General features: G+C 41.0%; 1 protein-coding gene across 5 annotated transcripts in view; it reads right to left on the reverse strand.

Moving 5' to 3' along the window:
* The window catches only part of NAA16 (N-alpha-acetyltransferase 16, NatA auxiliary subunit), a 61,084-nt gene extending 45,579 nt beyond the window's left edge, over nucleotides 1-15,505 (reverse strand). For 2 of the 5 annotated variants that reach the window (XM_039473385.2, XM_074387792.1), the window contains exons 1-5: nucleotides 15,180-15,504; nucleotides 9,649-9,733; nucleotides 7,616-7,720; nucleotides 5,698-5,855; nucleotides 2,109-2,243 (exon numbers count right to left, since the gene is read on the reverse strand). In XM_039473385.2, coding sequence (XP_039329319.2) covers nucleotides 2,109-2,243; nucleotides 5,698-5,855; nucleotides 7,616-7,720; nucleotides 9,649-9,733; nucleotides 15,180-15,233 — 537 coding nt within the window. In that variant the 5' untranslated portion in view covers nucleotides 15,234-15,504. Of the gene's footprint in view, nucleotides 1-2,108; nucleotides 2,244-5,697; nucleotides 5,856-7,615; nucleotides 7,721-9,648; nucleotides 9,734-13,204; nucleotides 13,276-15,179 lie in introns of all 5 variants that reach the window. The other 3 variants (XM_074387790.1, XM_074387793.1, XM_074387791.1) reach the window with 3 other exon arrangements.
* Nucleotides 15,506-17,305: the final 1,800 nt, after the last annotated feature.

Below are 17,305 nucleotides of genomic sequence, written 5' to 3' on the forward strand. Positions count from 1 at the left end.
CTGTGAATAGCCACTGCACTGCAGCCTGGGCAACATAGTGAGACCCTGCCTCTTATTTAAAAGAAAAAAAAAAACTTTTTTAAAAACAACAAAAAAACAAATATAAAAATGGCTGAAATACTACAGAATCTAAAAAAAAAAAAAAAACCCTACTAGAATTAGCAGAAGTGTGTAGCAAGGTTACAGAATAAAAGATCAGTGAAGAAAAATCAATACAGGTATATCTTGGAGATTGTGGGTTTGGTTCCAGACCACCTCAATAAAGTGAGTGACACAATTTTTTGGTTTCCCAGTGCATATAAACGTTGTGTTAACAATATACTATAGTCTATTAAGCAGACTATAATAGACATAAATGCAACAGCATTATGTCTAAAAAACAACACTGCCAGGTACATTGGTAGAGCTGTAGTCTTCAGCTATCCGCCTGCCTCAGTCTCTGGAGTAGTCCAAGCTAGGAGTTCAAGTCCTAGTTCTAGCCTAGGAGTTCCAGACTGTAGCGCACAGCCACAGCACTCCTGCCTGGGCAACATATTCAGACCTGGTCTCAAAAAAAAAAAAAAAAAGAAAGAAAGAAAAGAAAAAACAGAAATTGCAAAAACCTAAATTTAACCATCAAAATGTAGTAATTTTGTGTTTAAAAGGAAAGTGGGCCAGGCGCAGTGGCTCAAGCCTGTAATCCCAGCACTTTGGGAGGCCGAGGCGGGTGGATCACGAGGTCGAGAGATTTGAGACCATCCTGGTCAACATGGAGAACTAAAAATACAAAAAACTAGCTGGGCGTGGTGGCGCATGCCTGTAATCCCAGCTGCTCAGGAGGCTGAGGCAGGAGAATTGCCTGAGCCCAGGAGGCGGAGGTTGTGGTGAGCTGAGATCGCGCCATTGCACTCCAGCCTGGGTAACAAGAGCGAAACTCTGTCTCAAAAAAAAATAATAATAATAATAATAAAATAAATAAATAAAATAAAATAAAAAATAAAAAAAATAAAAGGCAAGTTTTTTATCAAGTCCACCAAATGTTATACAGTGCTATCTTTTGGTCAGAACTTGATTACTGGATAAAGACAAAGAACTAGTCTAATGAAGAATTATCTGGTGTGAGGTAAAAAGCTAAAAACCTAAGTAAAAATGGAGGCCTTACTACACAGTTTATTTCCTCCCTTTGGAAAGTAAAATAGCAATTAAAAGACATAAAAACCCATAAACAGAACATACTACGTAAGATTTCAAGGCCGGGCACGGTGGCTCACGCCTATAATCCCAGCATTTTGGGAGGCCAAGGCGGGTGGATCACGAGGTCAAGAGATCGAGACCATCCTGGTCAACATGGTGAAACCTCGTCTCTACTAAAATTACAAAAATTAGCTGGGCATGGTGGCGCACACCTGTAGTCCCAGCTACTCGGGAGGCTGAGGCAGGAGAATTGCTTGAACTCAGGAGGCGGAGGTTGCGGTGAGCCGAGATCACGCCATTGCACTCCAGCCTGGGTAACAAGAGCGAAACTGCGTCTCAAAAAAAAAAAAAAAAAAATTTCAACAAATTTCTGGAAAACAGAATGCAAAGGAGGAATAAGTAAAATAGAGTGGAGGAAGCCCAAGTCTAGAGTATCTACAAAGAAGAAATTACTAAGGAGAATGTCTATCTGTCCTGAAAAACTCCAGACAGGGTCAAGATTATAAAATGACATAAACACAGGAGTGGAAAAGAGACTCAAGATTGGGGGATTAACTCTAAGTGAAGTGACTCAATCGCATCATCTCCATCAACTTGCAGCTGAATCCACATGTAGACATGGAGGCAGGCGTGGTGGCTCATGCCTGTAATTCCAGCACTTTGGGAGGCTGAGGCAGGATGATCATTTGAGCCCAAGAGTTCGAGACCAGCCTGGGCAACATAGCAAGACCCCATCTCTTTTAAAAAAAAAAAAAAAAAAAAGAGACAGAGAGAGTCTAAGAGAGAGAGAGAGAATCCTACATTGTAACTGTTTCCAATTACGTCAAAAAGTTTTTCATAGGTTTCAAAGACCTTAATTCACATTTGAGGGCAGGCACAATTTAGAAGTCAACTACTCGGTTTGTGAAGGTAGAAGGAAATGTTAAAATTCTTACTTGCTGAGTTTGTCTAAATTCTTCCAACAGTTTTAGGGCCATATCATAATCTTTCAGCAAATGGTATGCAATAGCATATCCAATCCAGGAAGCACGCTGTGTTGGGCGTAACTGAAGAAGCTGGTACCTTGTCTCCTAAAAAAAATTTGTTTTAATTTGTTAAACATTCTGTAAAATATTATTTCATCAGTTTTAACAATCTAACCTTTAATACATTTATAATAAATTATATCAACAAACATCAGCTTCTGAATAAAATAGAAATACTTTTCATATTTCTTACCTAAATTACTAAAGTTCTAGAATACCATGTAATACACAGTGTGAGGCCGTTATTGAAACAACTTTGGGGTCCATGCCTTTGGACTACCTTATTAAATTACCTTTAAATAATGATTTTTTTTTTTTTTTTTGGTAACTAAACATTCTGTAAGACAAAGATGTTTTTTAATTAAACTACATTTTATTACTTATAAAACTATTATATGAATTACATGTAGTTACAATGTAAATATCTTGTAATAATTGTCCAGACACAGGACAGACCCACCCAGGGGAAACACCCAAACATCTGACTATCCCTTATTTTTACCATGGCTTCTGTCATTCCCAAATCCTTTATTAAAGTCTAGGTCAATATTCTTTTCTCTGTCAACTCTTGTCATTACACTGGGCAAATGCAACAATACCATCCCACAACCTATCCTGTAAGTCCCAAGATTTTCTCATTTTTAATAATTTTCTCCTCCACTCAATTCAGAGACCCACTCACACGACCATACCCTAGAACTTTCTGCCAATCAGAAATCACAAATTGAGGTATCTCACTCCCTACCCACAGTTCCTGCACTGCCAACACTATTATCTGGTGACGTTCCTACCCTTGTTCTTTGACACCACCAGCATCTGTACTTCCCTGGGTCCTTCAAACTTTCACCACCGGCTTTCATTTTTTTTTTTTTTTCTTTTAAACAGAGTCTCTCTCTGTCACCCAGGCTGGAGTGCAGTGACGTAATCTTGGCTTACTGCAACCTCCACCTCCCCGGTTCAAGCAATTCTCTGCCTCAGCCTCCCAAGTAGCTGGGATTACGGGTGCCTGCCACCACGCCTAATTTTTTTGTATTTTTAGTAGAGATGGAGTTTCACCATCTTGACCAGGTTAGTCTTAAACTCCTGACCTCGTGATCTACCATCCTTGGCATCCCAAAGTGCCAGGACTACAGGCATGAGCCACCATGCCCAACCTCTTCTTTTAATTTTGGAGACAGAGTCTCCCTGTGTTGCCCAGACTGGACCAAACTCCTGAGCTCAAGCAATCCTCGCACCTCAGTCTCATTGCAGCCAGGACTAAGGCACATAATACCATGCCTAGTTCTCTTTTAACTTAATTTACTTCACAATTCACTTTAGCAATCATTGTTTTGCCAATATTCTTAATTTCTATGCCTCATTCCTAAAGATAACTATTTTTTTTTTTTTAAAGACGGAGTTTCGCTCTTTTTGCCCAAGTTGGAGTGCAATGGCGCGATCTCGGCTCACCACAACCTCCACCTCCTGGATTCAAATGAGTCTCCTGCCTCAGCCTCCCGAGTAGCTGGGATAGCATCTCAAGTAGCTGGGACAGGCGTTCACCACCACCACACCTGGCTAATTTTGTATTTTTAGTAGAGATGGGGTTTCTCCACATCAGGCTTGTCTCAAACTCCTGATCTCACGTAATCAGCTCACCTTGGCCTCCCAAAGTGCTGGGATTACAGACGTTCAGCCACCATGCCCAGCCCCAAAATAACTGATTTTATCTCCAACCACATCTAAGCTGCTAAGCACAAATGAAGGAAAAAAAAAAAAACCACTTTGAAGAGTGGTGCCATAATTAAGTTCAGCAGAGCCCTCGAAGTGGCTGCAAAAATATAGACACGTGGTATAAAGACTTATATGGCAGTAGAGGAAAAAAGAAAGAAGTATATAAATAATGTCTTTAAAGAAAACTGTTAGAACCTGCTGGCCACCTTCTCACAAGAAAGAGAATTCCATGCTGGACATACTGATTCTAGGACATTAAATGGAACAAGCACATGGAGATGTCCAGGAGAGAGTTGAAGATGCAAAAAATCTGAAGAGGTCTGAACTACAGAAAGACTGATTTATGGCAACCCTTCTCACATTTTAAAAATATTTACTAATAATTTTTAAAAGCTACTTTTAGTTTCAACTATAAAAGCTCTATTAGTTTACCAAATTTGTAAATATCAAACCCACAAAGAATCCAGTACAGCAGTTGCACATAGATATTCCAGTTAAACAGTTATGGTCAGATGTGGTGGCTCATGCCTGTCATCCCAGCACTTGAGGAGGCTGAGGTAGGAAGATCACTGGAGCCTAGGAGCTCAAGACCAGTCTCAGTAACATAGCAAGATCTTGTCTCTACTTTTTAAATAATTAACAAATTTAAAATGTTCAAAAAACCACTTTGTTTTTTGAGAAAAAGTCTTGCTCTGTTGCCCGTAGCACAATCACTGCTCACTGCAGCCTCAACTCTTAGGCTCAAGGGATCCTCCTGCCTCAACCTCCTGAATAGCTGGGACTGCAGGTGTGAACTACCATGCCCAGCTAATTTTTTTTATTTGTAGAGACAGAGTCTCACTATGTTACCCATGCTGGTTTCTAACTACTAGCCTCAAGTGATCCTCCAACCTCAACCTCCCAAACTGCTGGGATTACAGGCGTGGACCATTGTACCCCACCAGTTATTGTTTTTTGATACTCAAGAAAGTACTGTAATAATGGGGTTCAGGGTGCCCTGAGCTCCCTGAGAGGATGTTTCTCCAGGTTCTTAGTCTCCTGCCCTCTCAAGAATGAGAGAGGGGACCATGGCGGAGTGCACAGTAAATGCCAGACTGAAAAGTGTTTGTAGAAAGTGATTTATTTAGAGAGAGAGAAACAGGAGGAGAAAGAAACAGCTAACTCTCACACTGAGAGAATCCAGAAAGATGGAATCCAGGAAAGGAAAACAGCTTCCAGAGAGTGTTAGGGAATAGAAAGAGATGGAGTTTAGGAGAAGACAGCCTTCCACAAGAGGGTGTGGAAGTGGACTCAAGGGAAAATCCAGGAGAGAGAAAGACGGCTTCCACAAAGGGAGTGTTCCTGGAAGGGCATTCAAACATGGAGTCCAAAGGGGTGCAGAAGAAGGGGACTTTTAACCTGGGAGGAACCCCCACCTTCTCTAAGACCCCGGGCCAATGAAAGGAGTTCCTTAGAACTTCCACTGGAGTGACTGACTCTTAGCTTCTTCCCCGTCCTCCAAATTTAAACATAAACCGTTAAATCTCCCAGATGGAGAGAGAGGGGAAGGGGGCATGACACTGGGAAATTCTTGCCCTTAAAACTAAGCCCCCTCATGGACGCAGAAAGAGAATACAATCCCTCAGTACCTTAACTATGATTGAGGAAGAAGATCCCAGTGACATACACCGTCTAATGAACAATCAAATCTATGTGATCTTGGCTCATGTTCACCTCATTCTGAATTCACATGCCCTTAAATTAAATCTACTGTAAAATCATGTACATTTAAGAATGAAGTACTTACTCGGTAACCTTCAAGGTCTCTCATTTGGATCTGCAACAGTGAGAGATCCCTCAAAATTTGCAGGTTATCTTTATCTAATTTGAGGGCATTTCGGTAACATTTTATAGCTTCATCATATTTCTTATCAGAACGCTGCAAGAGTCCATATACATGCCAACCTATCAAGTTAAGGAAATAAAGACATACACAGACACTAGAATATACTATGCTACATATCTAATATAAAACTTCCATTAAGGAAACGGTATTTTGCCTGGAATTTGTTTCAGAATGATGTGGGGCCTGAGGGAGGGGAATAGTGAGGGTAATTTTAAAATAAAACCAGATCAGGCTTAGTTGATAACTGTCAGATTGTTGAAGCTGGGTGATGACCATATTGGGTTGGGGGGGACAGGTCATTATTCTGTACCCTCTACTTATTTTGAAATTTTCTGTAATATTTTAAGTAACCTTAAAGAATTCTTGGCAAAAGTTCTTCACATTTTCTACCCTCTATCCTATTACTTTCCTACCCCAGCAACCTCAACATTCACCTATTCTTCATCATGATGTGTTCAAACAGAATATATACTTAACTGCAACTACCTTTTGAAATAAATTTACAATAAAACAATTCTAAAGTAGCGTGTAACTATCACTTAATTTCCTAGTTATATTAAAGGCCACCAAAAAAAGTTTTATTTCTTGTAAATTAAAGTCTTAGTATTTCTTTGAGCCAAAAGCCCCACAAAACTATCATACTTACATGCCCTTCTCTTCACTCTGGGGTAAGCACTGGGATAAAGAAATAAGTATTTAGTAATTTGAGAAAACCCTAAGCTAAATATGTGAAAACACTAATAAGACTATTTATGTTCAATACCAGTAAGTGGCAAGTGAATTAAACGTAACAAATTAAAATGCAAGGGCAATATATGGAGAAAAAAAAAACTGCAGATAAACATATGGATAGGAAAAACAAATTAAAATGAATTTCAATGATCCATCCTTAAAAAAATTTTTTTTGGCTGAGCACAATGGCTCACACCTATAATCCCAGCACTTTGGGAAGCTGAGGTGGTTGGATCACCTGCAGTCAGGAGTTCAAGCCCAGCATGGCCAACATGGCAAAACCCCATCTCTACTAAAAATACAAAAAGTAGCTGGGCGTGGTGATACACACCTGCAGTCCCAGCTACTTGGGAAGCTGAGGTGGGAGAATCACTTGAACCCGAGAGGTAGAGGGTACAGTGACCCGAGACTGTATCACTGCACTCCAGCCTGGATGACAGAGCAAAACTCCCCCTCAAAAAAAAAAAAAAAAAAAAAATTATTATTATTTTTTTTTTACACACTGGGATATTAGCCAAAGAAAAACACAATTATAAAGCTCCAATTAAGGAACAGCCATGTCTCTATGTTAACAGAAACCAAGCTGAAGGACCAATATCATACTTAATATTAAATAAAATCTGTTTTAAAATAAGTTTAAGTTTTTCTTCTAAAATTTCTAAAAGAAGTTTCAGACATACAAATTTTACCATATAATTAATTAAAAGTCAGTACTTGGAATAATAGGAAAGTATTACTCAGTTAATGATGTTTAAGGAAATAAAACGGGTTTCAAGTCACATACAATTATCAAAGTAACTTTTCTCCAACACTAAGCACAACAGAAGTAAACACATATTATAGATTTCCTTTAAAATATTCCAATAAATAAACACAAGGTAGGGAACAGATGAAACTAGTATTGGAGGAGGGGCATGGGCAGAAGTTGATATTACAAAATGCTGATAATGATTCTAGTTGGGTCATTGATAAAAAGAGTTCATTAAATTCTCTCTTCTGTGTAGGTTTAAAATTTTCACAGTAAAAATTTAATTTGAATTAGAAAAAAACTAATGAAAACATAAATCAAACTACTACAAAAGGATACAGACATGACTCCTGACATCATTACGAAGTCCTTTACGAACAAATTCATAAGCTTCTTCCTTTTTTCCTAAACAGTTCAATGTTAATCCTTTCATAGCCAAAGTCTCTGAAAAAATAATTTTTAAACTCTATTTACAAATGAAAGAAAATTACTCTTAGTAGAACTTTAATACTTGAGAGCTGAAGGATTACTACAGCTCCAAATCATCTTTTTAATCTCACAGTTTGAACTTCTCTCCAAGTAGAAAAAGTAAAACTACATTTAAATATTTACTTCAAGCTTAGCAGCCCAAGTCCATTTCTGAAATTCCTTAGGTTCAGAGTTGCTAAAATGATTTCTGCTCTTCACAAGACTCTGTAAAAGTGGCTGACATTACTCTGCTGAAAAAACAGCAAAGCAGGCCAGGCACAATCGCTCAAACCTGTAATCCCAGCAATTTGGGAGGCTGTGGCAGATGGATCACCTGAGGTCAGGAGTTTGAGACCAGCCTGGCCAACACAGCAAAATCCCGTCTCTACTAAAAATACAAAAATTAGCCAGACATGGTGGCACATGCCTGCAATCCCAGCTACTCAGGAGGCTGAAGCAGGAGAATTGCTTGAACCCGGGAGGTGGAGGTTGCAGTGAGACAAGATTGTGCCACTGCACTCCAGCCTGGGTAACAAGAGTGAGACTCGTCTTAAAAAAAAAAAAAAAAAAAAAATTAACAAAGCAGACATATTGAATTAAATCTACTGTAGCAGTTTCACAGCTTGTACCTAAGGTCAGTTATAATCAATCAATCACCAATCTGATTTACAATCACACAAAAACACTCAATCTACCTTAATAAAGACATACACATAATTTAAAAATCACTTTATTCAAAACTGGAACAGACTTCATTTTTGATAGCAAGTTTATTCCAACAAATTCTACTTAGGCTAATTAACATCAGTTCACTTTTCAAGAACACAACACTGGACAATGGTAGTGGCAACAAAAAATATGTATGGAAGTTAATAAAAGATGGTTTAAGATTAAACAATTCTGTGAATTATCCACAAGAAGGGAATTACATAAGAACAGTGGTTTTCACACTGATTTCAGCAGACTTCATGGTATTCAGAACATGGTGATCCTGTGGCCCAAACCCCCTCTCCAATGCCTTTTATCTGTTTTACATACTGAACTTTCCCGCAGGCTCCATTTGGATAAACCCACAGGTTCCATTTGGACATGTGATACATATTGAACTTTCCCACAGGCTCCATGTGGATAAAGGTTCCACAGCTAAAAAGCTTTAAAATAAGCTTTAAAGTTAATTCTATAAAATAAAGATTTCTTTCCATTTCCTTCAAATAATCTTTTAGAGGTGGTTAGAAATGTGAGCAAGGTCAGCCAATTTCCCAGCAAGATGGTCTCAACAGTTACTCTAGTCTGATACTAAGTAACCTCAACCAGCTTTGCTATGCTACAGGATCATAATTGTCATGTCTATCCTGGTCCACCCTTCTAACACTGGCTACTACTAAAAATGGACAGAAGAAAAAATACAAACCTATTAACACCAGTGTTAGAAAAACAACTCAAAATATACAATCTAATGGTAAATTAGTAGTATCATGCGTAAAGGTCAGCACATACTTTAAAAAAAAAACACATCTACCAAACAATAAAGTGCAGGTGACCATATCTTATACTTCTACATTGCAAATTTTGTCCTAATTTTACACATGGGAAACCAACGTATAAACTTAAAATTCTATTCAAAATAATAATGGAAGTCAGGTCTATAAAAATACTGATATACACTTTTTCCAATTGTTCCCCAATTCGAACAGTCCTAATCTAAAAGACAGTACATATACTTAAGGATACTACAGGTAATCTAGAATAAGACTCATAGAGCAATGAAAAAATGCTGAACAATTATGCATTCTAGTAAAGAAATGCAAGGCCTTGGAATCTGGGAAATATTCTTCTTTCACTGTTAATCCTGTCTAGTTTTGGAATTTGATTGCCCTAAAGCAATCTCTCACATCAGACAATACCTCCGTGTTCAGCAAATTTGGGGTTCGACAGAATCATCTTGCAAAACTTGAGGCCATTTTTGTACTGCTTCTGTTCATAACATTTCTGTAAAAAAAAAAAATGAACAAAAGTTATTTTATCAAATGAATACACAACGAAGCAACTTTTCACTGCATCATATATTCTAAATTCATGATCCAAAATTAGGTCTAAAATATGATGGAAAAGATATCACTTACAAACGCCCAGTATACTTGTGTTACCTATTCTTGTCAAATTGTTCTAAAATCTACATATTTTCACTTTTATAGAAGACAATGAAAAAAGACATTTAAAAAGCAGGAAATTTGGCCGAGTCAGGTGGTGGCTTGTAATCCCAACACTTTGAGAGACCAAGGTGGGCAGATCACTTAAGCTCAGGAGTTTGAGACCAGCCTAGCCAACATGGCAAAACCCCATCTCTACTAAAAATACAAAAATTAACCAGACGTGATGGCACATGCCTATAATCCCAGTTACTCAGGTGGTTGAGGCAGGAGAATTCCTTGAACCCAGGAGGTGGAGGCTGCAGTAAGCCAAGATCGTGCCACTACACTCCAGCCTGGGCGACTGAGTGAGACTCTGCCTCACGATAAACAGAAAAAAAATGGAAATTCATCAATCAATACTGCCACAGAATTTTTTATTTTGTTTCCCTTTCCTAGTACACAGAATTTTTTAATTCAAAAGTTAAAAGCAGGCTGGGTACCACAGCTCATACCTGTAATCTCAATGCTTTGGGAGGCCAAGACGAGAGGATTGCTCAAGCCCAGGAGTTCAAGACCAACCTGAGGAACAAAGCAAGACCTCATCTCTATATAAAAAATTAAAAATTAGCCAGGCGTGGTGATGCACACCTGTGGTCCTAACTACTTGGGAGGCTGAGGTGGGAGGATCACTTGAGCCCAGAAGGTTGAGGCTGCAGTAAGGCACAACTGTGCCACTGCACTCGGCCTGGGCAACAAAGCAAGACCCTGTCTCAAAAAAAAAAAAAAAATAAGCAAAAACATATGTGACAACAGAAAAATACCAGAAACTGCACTAAAAGCCTTTGCTACTACAAGAATGAAACCCAAGTGCACGCACACACACGTGCGCACACATGCACGCACACACACACAAATACTACCATTTATTGAGCAGCTATTACGTGTTTGTATAAAACTTGTAATATCTCAATACCAATTATTTAAGGAAGGTGCCATCACTTCTACTTCAGAGATGTGGAAACTGAACTTAAGAGTTCAAGAACTTGGTAATAAGCAGCTAAGCTTAGCTGCAAACTCTGGTCTTAACTCCAAAGACCATCATTAGTCGGCAAGGATAAGGAACATCTTTATATTCCTGAATGCCACCAGCCAGCGTACGCAATTAACATCTTTCCCTGGCAGCCACTGATGTGGAGAACCACCCCATTGCTTTCCACTCTTCCCTGGCTTACGTTGTTCAGTCACACTGGTGTTATATTATTCAACATGCCAAGCTTATCCCCACCTCTGGCCTCCTACACTTGTGTTCCTTCTGCCTAAAATGCTTTCCCAGATTTTCCCATGGATGGTTCCTCATTATCCAAGTCTCATATGTCCCCTACTTGCCCACTTTATCAAATACTGCCATCTTCCTTCCTTCCCCAACATATTCTCTACCATATTACTCTACTTTATTTTCCACACAGTGCTATCATTTCCTAAAATCTTATTTATGCTATTATTTAGTGTCTGTCTTCCCCAACATCATATAATGGATCCTTAGAACAATGATCTCAGCTATCTTTCTTATTTTTTAGCGACAGAGTGTTGCTCTGTTGCCCAGGCTGGTGTGCAGTGACATAATCACTATAAACTCAAACAGCTGAACTCAAGTGATCCTCCCACCTCAGCCTGCTGAGTGGGTAGGACTACAGGTGTGTGCCATCATGCCCAGCTAATTTTTTTTTCTTGTAGAGATGAAGTCTGCTATGTTGCTCAGGCTGGTCTTTTGTTCCTGAGCTCAAGTAATCCCAGCTCCCACCTCAGCCTACCAAAGCGCTGGGCTTACAGGCGTGAGTCACTGCACCGGCCTTAGCCTATTTTAAAAACTGCTGCACTGCCATGGCTAAAGAAGTAAGAAACTGCTCGATAAATACAGTCTACTAAGTTCAAAGCAAAATGGCACTAGCAGTGGATGAGACCCTCATTAAGCCTTGCATCAGGGACTGGATGTGGAAGAAATTAGAAAAATCTTCACAGAAAAAAAGTTTATACCGCAGCCTCTTGACAGCCTCTGGGGAAGGGAACTAGGTGGTTCTGGGATAAGGACAAGAGAGAAACCTAAATTTTGTACCATGTGAATATACTGCCTATTCCAAAAATATTTTAAAATAAAAAATAACAATCTGAGTTTGACTAAAGGAATCTGTCTCACAAATGACAAGAAAAAAGTAGAAGGAACTACGAAAAAAGACATAGAGAAATACTATTCTGACTTATGATCTCAAAATAATCATCATCATACTCCCAGTAACAGCAGTAATAGGTAACACCTATTGGAAACATTTACTATGTGTCCAGACACTGTTCTTATTTTTTTCCTCATCCCAAGACAGCTTACTTCCTCTACGTAAATCCCAGGAAAGTCTATGAGATGGATGATATCTCCATTTAGTTAGAGAAACTGAGGCATAGTTATAGAGTTTACATAACTAGTAAATGCCAGAGCCACAATTGTGAACCCAAGTCTGGCCCCAGAGTCTAAGACTCAGGTAATGACAAGTGTACCTAAAATATCAGCCACTTGGGAGGCCGAGACACGAGAATCGCTTGAATCCAGGAGGCAGAGGTTGCAGTAGGCTGAGATCTCACCACTGCACCCCAGCCTGGGTGACAAGAGCAATACTCTGCCGCAAAAAAAAAAAAAAAAAAAAAAAAAAAAAAGACTACAATCACTCAGGAGCCATTATATACTAAGTAGAAACGACAGATTCTAGTCTCAACTTTGCTACTAACCAGACAGGGAACCTTAGCCACTCGGTCATTTACCAATCTTAGGTTTGTCTCTTCCTAAAAAAGCGCATGAAATAGCTCCAAAGTTCAACAAACTGTAATGCTAATTAACAGCCTGTCTGGGGAATAAGACATGCAGATATAAGCCATGTGTAACACATAAAAAACCAGCTAGTCACTTTTTGTGAAGTGTCTGAGGTTTTTCAATAGAAAAAATTTTATTGTTAGTGGCAAAGCACTTTAACCCACTAAACTTTAAACATAAATTTATTACAGAGACTTCTGTTTGCTATGTAATTTGTTGTAGCCAAATTTTACCCATATATATTACAATTGTGAAATGATAAAATCATAGGTGCAGTGTCTCATGCCTGTTACAAATCCCAGCACTTTGGGAGGCCAAGGTGGGCGGATCACCTGAGGTTGGGAGTTTGAGACCAGCCTGACCAACATGAAAAACCCCACCTCTATTAAAAATACAAAATTAGCCAGGTGTGGTGGTGCATGCCTGTAATCCCAGCTACTCAGGAGGCTGAGACAGGAGAATCACTTGTACCTGGTAGGCGGAGGTTGTGGTCAGCCAAGATCACGCCACTGCACTTCAGCCTGGGCAACAAGAATGAAATTCTGTCTCAAAAAAAAAAAAAAGAAAAAAAAATTCACTTATGCAGAATCCTTCTAAATTCATGCAACCTTGTAAGAAACATTACATATCGAGATTTTAAAATGTTTAGGTTGGCTGGGCACAGTAGCTCACATCTGTAATCCCAACAATTTGGGAGGCTGAGGTGGGATGACGGCTTTAAGTTAGGAGTTTGACAGTAGCCTGGGCAACAAAGCAAGATTCTCATCTCAAAATAATTAATTAATTTTTTTAAATGGTTATAATTTCCCAGTTTATTTGGGGATAAACTCTACCTTTTTTGTAATTTGAGAATAACAATGTAACTTTTTCTTTATGACACTGATTCATGGTTTGAACTACAAAAATCTCAATATAGAGAGAAAATAAGTGCTGTCATCTTTGAAGTATGGTGCCAAATGTCCTGAAATCCAACTAGCGATCTATAGATGATATTCTCATTAATGTTTCACATTTCTAGAGCAAAAAAATAAAAAATAAAAATAAATAAATCACTTCTCCAATTTCATGCTGTGTAAAATAAAAGGGCATGAGAAAAAGCAAAATAAAAAGCCCAATAAAGCAAACTGCCACATGCTTTAATAATTTGTATTTTTAATATTCTCACATTTGTCTTTTTATTTGTTCAAAACTAAGCACCACATAATATTTAAAATTTTTATCCCATCTGCTATATTATCTTAACATTCTGAAGACTGTGAAGTTTCTATCGGTTTGAAACAGAACGGCTATTATGAACTAACTGCCGCTGTTAATACTTAAAAATACTCTAAATTAGTGTTTTCTTTATAGTAAAGTTAAGCAACAACTAACAGCCATATAGCCAACCCAGCTTTCAATAAATTCACCTTTAATCCTAAACGCCTGTTTAGGAAATAAACGCTTTTTTTTTTTTTTCCGATGAAAAGATGAACCAGAAAAGACAGCTACCTATCAACAATATTAGTTTAAAACCTAGGGTCGCCAGAGCATACTGAGAAAAGCAAAGGCATGCTGCCTCTTCTCTTTGAAGAACAGAACCTGGAAAGCTACCAGAGACGCTGGCACCCAGCCCACAGAAAACTGCCCACCCGGCTCTGCAGCGGTCATCACTACGGGGCCATTATTTAGGTTTCTGCTCGGCATTAAAGTAAAAAACCGCTCCCCTCAAGTGCAAAACCAACCCGTCCACGCGGCTTCAATTACTCAAGCAAGGCCTGTGCGACTTAAAAGCTAAGAGCTGTGTTGAAGTTTGTGGCAACTCAGACACACAGTTCAAGTCAACGATTCACTTCCAAAGAGGGTAAACAAGGTACATAACAGACAGGCAAACTTTCTCCCAAAGGGAGGTGTTGGCAGGCTTGGCTTCCTAGACTTGCCGGTTTTATTTTCTCGTAACCAGGACAAATTCCACCACCGCATCGATCCCGCTTTAACAGGTATGAGAGTACACTGTGCAATCGAATAAACGCAAAGCAGCGAATGCAAAACGCAAAGCAGAAAATGCAGAATGCAAACACCTCGTCGAGGGGAGACGGGCAAAAGAAACCAACAGGGAAGGATTCCCGCGGAGCGGCTGCGAGGCCGGTGCCGCAGAGAGCACGACAGCCGCTACCGGAGAACGAGGCTGTGCCCGGACACTGCGGAGGGCGGCGTGAAGTTTCTGGAAAGAGCGCGGCGGGGTGAGGCGAGCCGCCGCAGACTGAGGAACGGAAGCGCGCGGAGGAGTGGCCCGGGGACCCCAATGGGCCGATCGGAGCGGGGAAGTGGGGTCCCGCGAGCTCCGAGGTAAACAAAGAGCGGTGGACAGCGGAGGCCAAGCCCGGCCCGCGCCGGCCACCGCCAGACTGCCCTTAAGGCCCGAGGACCCGAAGACCGGGGGGCGGCAGCGCGGCCTGCGGCCACTCACCAAGATGCGTTTGAAGAGGTTGCTCTCCTTGGGCGGCAGTTGCACGTTCGGCATCGTGGCCGGCGGGGAGGCTGGGTGCCCTGGCGCTCCGTTTCGCAGGGGTGGGCACCCGGACGAACCGCTGCTGAGAGTCGGGCTGCGGGCGATGGATTAGTTCATTGGCCTAGAGTTGCAGTTGCGCAGCCTAGCTGCTCGGCACTGGGGGCAATGGAGAAGGAGGGCGGTCTGAGCAGTGCACGCTTTCGCTAGGCTCCGCTTTTCGGCCAGCGACGGCGGCGCTTCCCGCGCGCAGCAAGATGGCAGCCAGGGCCCGCCTCCCGAGCCGGAAGCCGTGCGCATGCGCGGGGCGCCCTGCGGCTAGGGGCTGCGGGTGACTACGGGGGCGTGGCCGGGACCCACTGCGTGGATTTGCCTTCAGCTGCTGCTCTCGTCGCCGCAATCTCGGCGCCCCCTGGGACTCAGGCGAGCTGTCACCAAAACTTCGGAGTCCCATGGGGTGGTGAGCCACCACCCTCATTCACCACTGTTCCTGTGCACCGGAGCCCCTCATAAGACTCCGACTTATTGTCTGTTTCTCTTTGCAATAAAGTAATAATAATGAGAATTTTTTTTTAAGTAGAAAAGAGAAGACACCGACTTGTATTGCATTCTTGATAAGTTTGTGGCCCAAGATAATGTTAGTTATGACTCTGAAGAGTCAGAGTTTTTTGCATTTCTCCCCATTCAGGAATTTAAGTGTCCAACGCAAAGTAAACTTTTGATGTAAGAGGAACTTCTTTTCCTTCTTTTTCCTCCTTGAGACTGAGAAGAAGCCTTCTCTTTTCAGTGCAAACCAAATATTTACAATCTTTGTTATTTTGTTTGTTTTCGAGGCGGAGTATCGCTCTTGTCGCCCAGGCTGCAATGCTGTGGTGCAATCTTGGTTCACTGCAACCTCCGCTTCCCGGGTTCAAGCGATTTTCCCACCTTAGCCTCCTGAGTAGCTGGGACTGCAGGAGTCCGCCACCACACCCGGCTACTTTTTGTATTTTTAGTAGTAACGAAGTTTCATTATGTTGGCCAGGCTGGTCTTGAGCTCCTGACCTCAGGTGATCCTCCCCCCAACCCCCCAAAGTGCTGAGATGTAAAGGCCTGAGCCCCAGCGCCCCGCCTGTTTACAATCTTTGTGAGGCTATCCTTGCACGTTTGAAAGAAAGGTGGGAAGAAATATTCCCAGCAGTTTGGAGCACCTAACACTTTCAGTGGCAAATATCATTGGTTGGTTGGTCGGTCGGTCGGTTGGTTGGTTGGTTGGTTGGCTGGTTGTTTTGAGATGGAGTCTTGTTCTGTCACCAGGCAGGAATGCAGTGGCACAATCTCGGCTCACTGCAACCTCCGCCTCCCAGGTTCAAGTGATTCTCCTACCTCAGACTCCTGAGTAGCTGGGACTACAGGCGTGGCCCACCAGGCCCAGCTAATTTTTCTATTTTTAGTAGAGACAGGGTTTCACCATGTTGGCCAGGATGGTCTCCATCTTTTGACCTTGTGATCTGCCGGCCTCGGCCTCCCAAAGTGCTGGGATTACAGGAATAAGCCACTAAAATTATTGTTTTATAAGGCCAGTGGTCCTCCAAGTCTGCCTACTCTTTCTCTTCAGGTGGTTCCCCTTCCTACAAGCCACATAATAAGAGGAGAAACACTCTTTAAACCCAGGATCTTTCAACTCTGGGATACTTTCTACAACAAATAAAAGGCAGCATATTGATGGTAATGTGTGAGTCTAGAAAGATACGTGGGTAGCATACATACAGTGTAGGGTTAGTATTAAGGTGTGTGTAAACATTAGGTACATAAGCTTATTTATGCATATGTTGAATCTTAATAGGTGCATATTTCTGAGACTATAATTGATGAATAATTGCATTTAATGGGCTGTAATCAGAACTGGGCTGCCCTTTATTTGATTTTCCTGTTTTTGTTGTTGTTGCTGTTGCTGTTTTGAGACGGATTGTCACTCTGTCCCATGATCTTGGCTTACCACAACCTCTGCCCCCTGGGTTCAGGCAATCCTCCCACCTCAGCCTCCCAAGTAGCTGGGATTACAAGCATGTGCCACCACACCTGACTAATTTTTGTATTTTTAGTAG

The sequence above is a fragment of the Saimiri boliviensis genome, chromosome 16 (genome assembly GCF_048565385.1).
Source record: "Saimiri boliviensis isolate mSaiBol1 chromosome 16, mSaiBol1.pri, whole genome shotgun sequence".
In the NCBI taxonomy this organism is placed as follows: Eukaryota; Metazoa; Chordata; class Mammalia; order Primates; family Cebidae; genus Saimiri; species Saimiri boliviensis.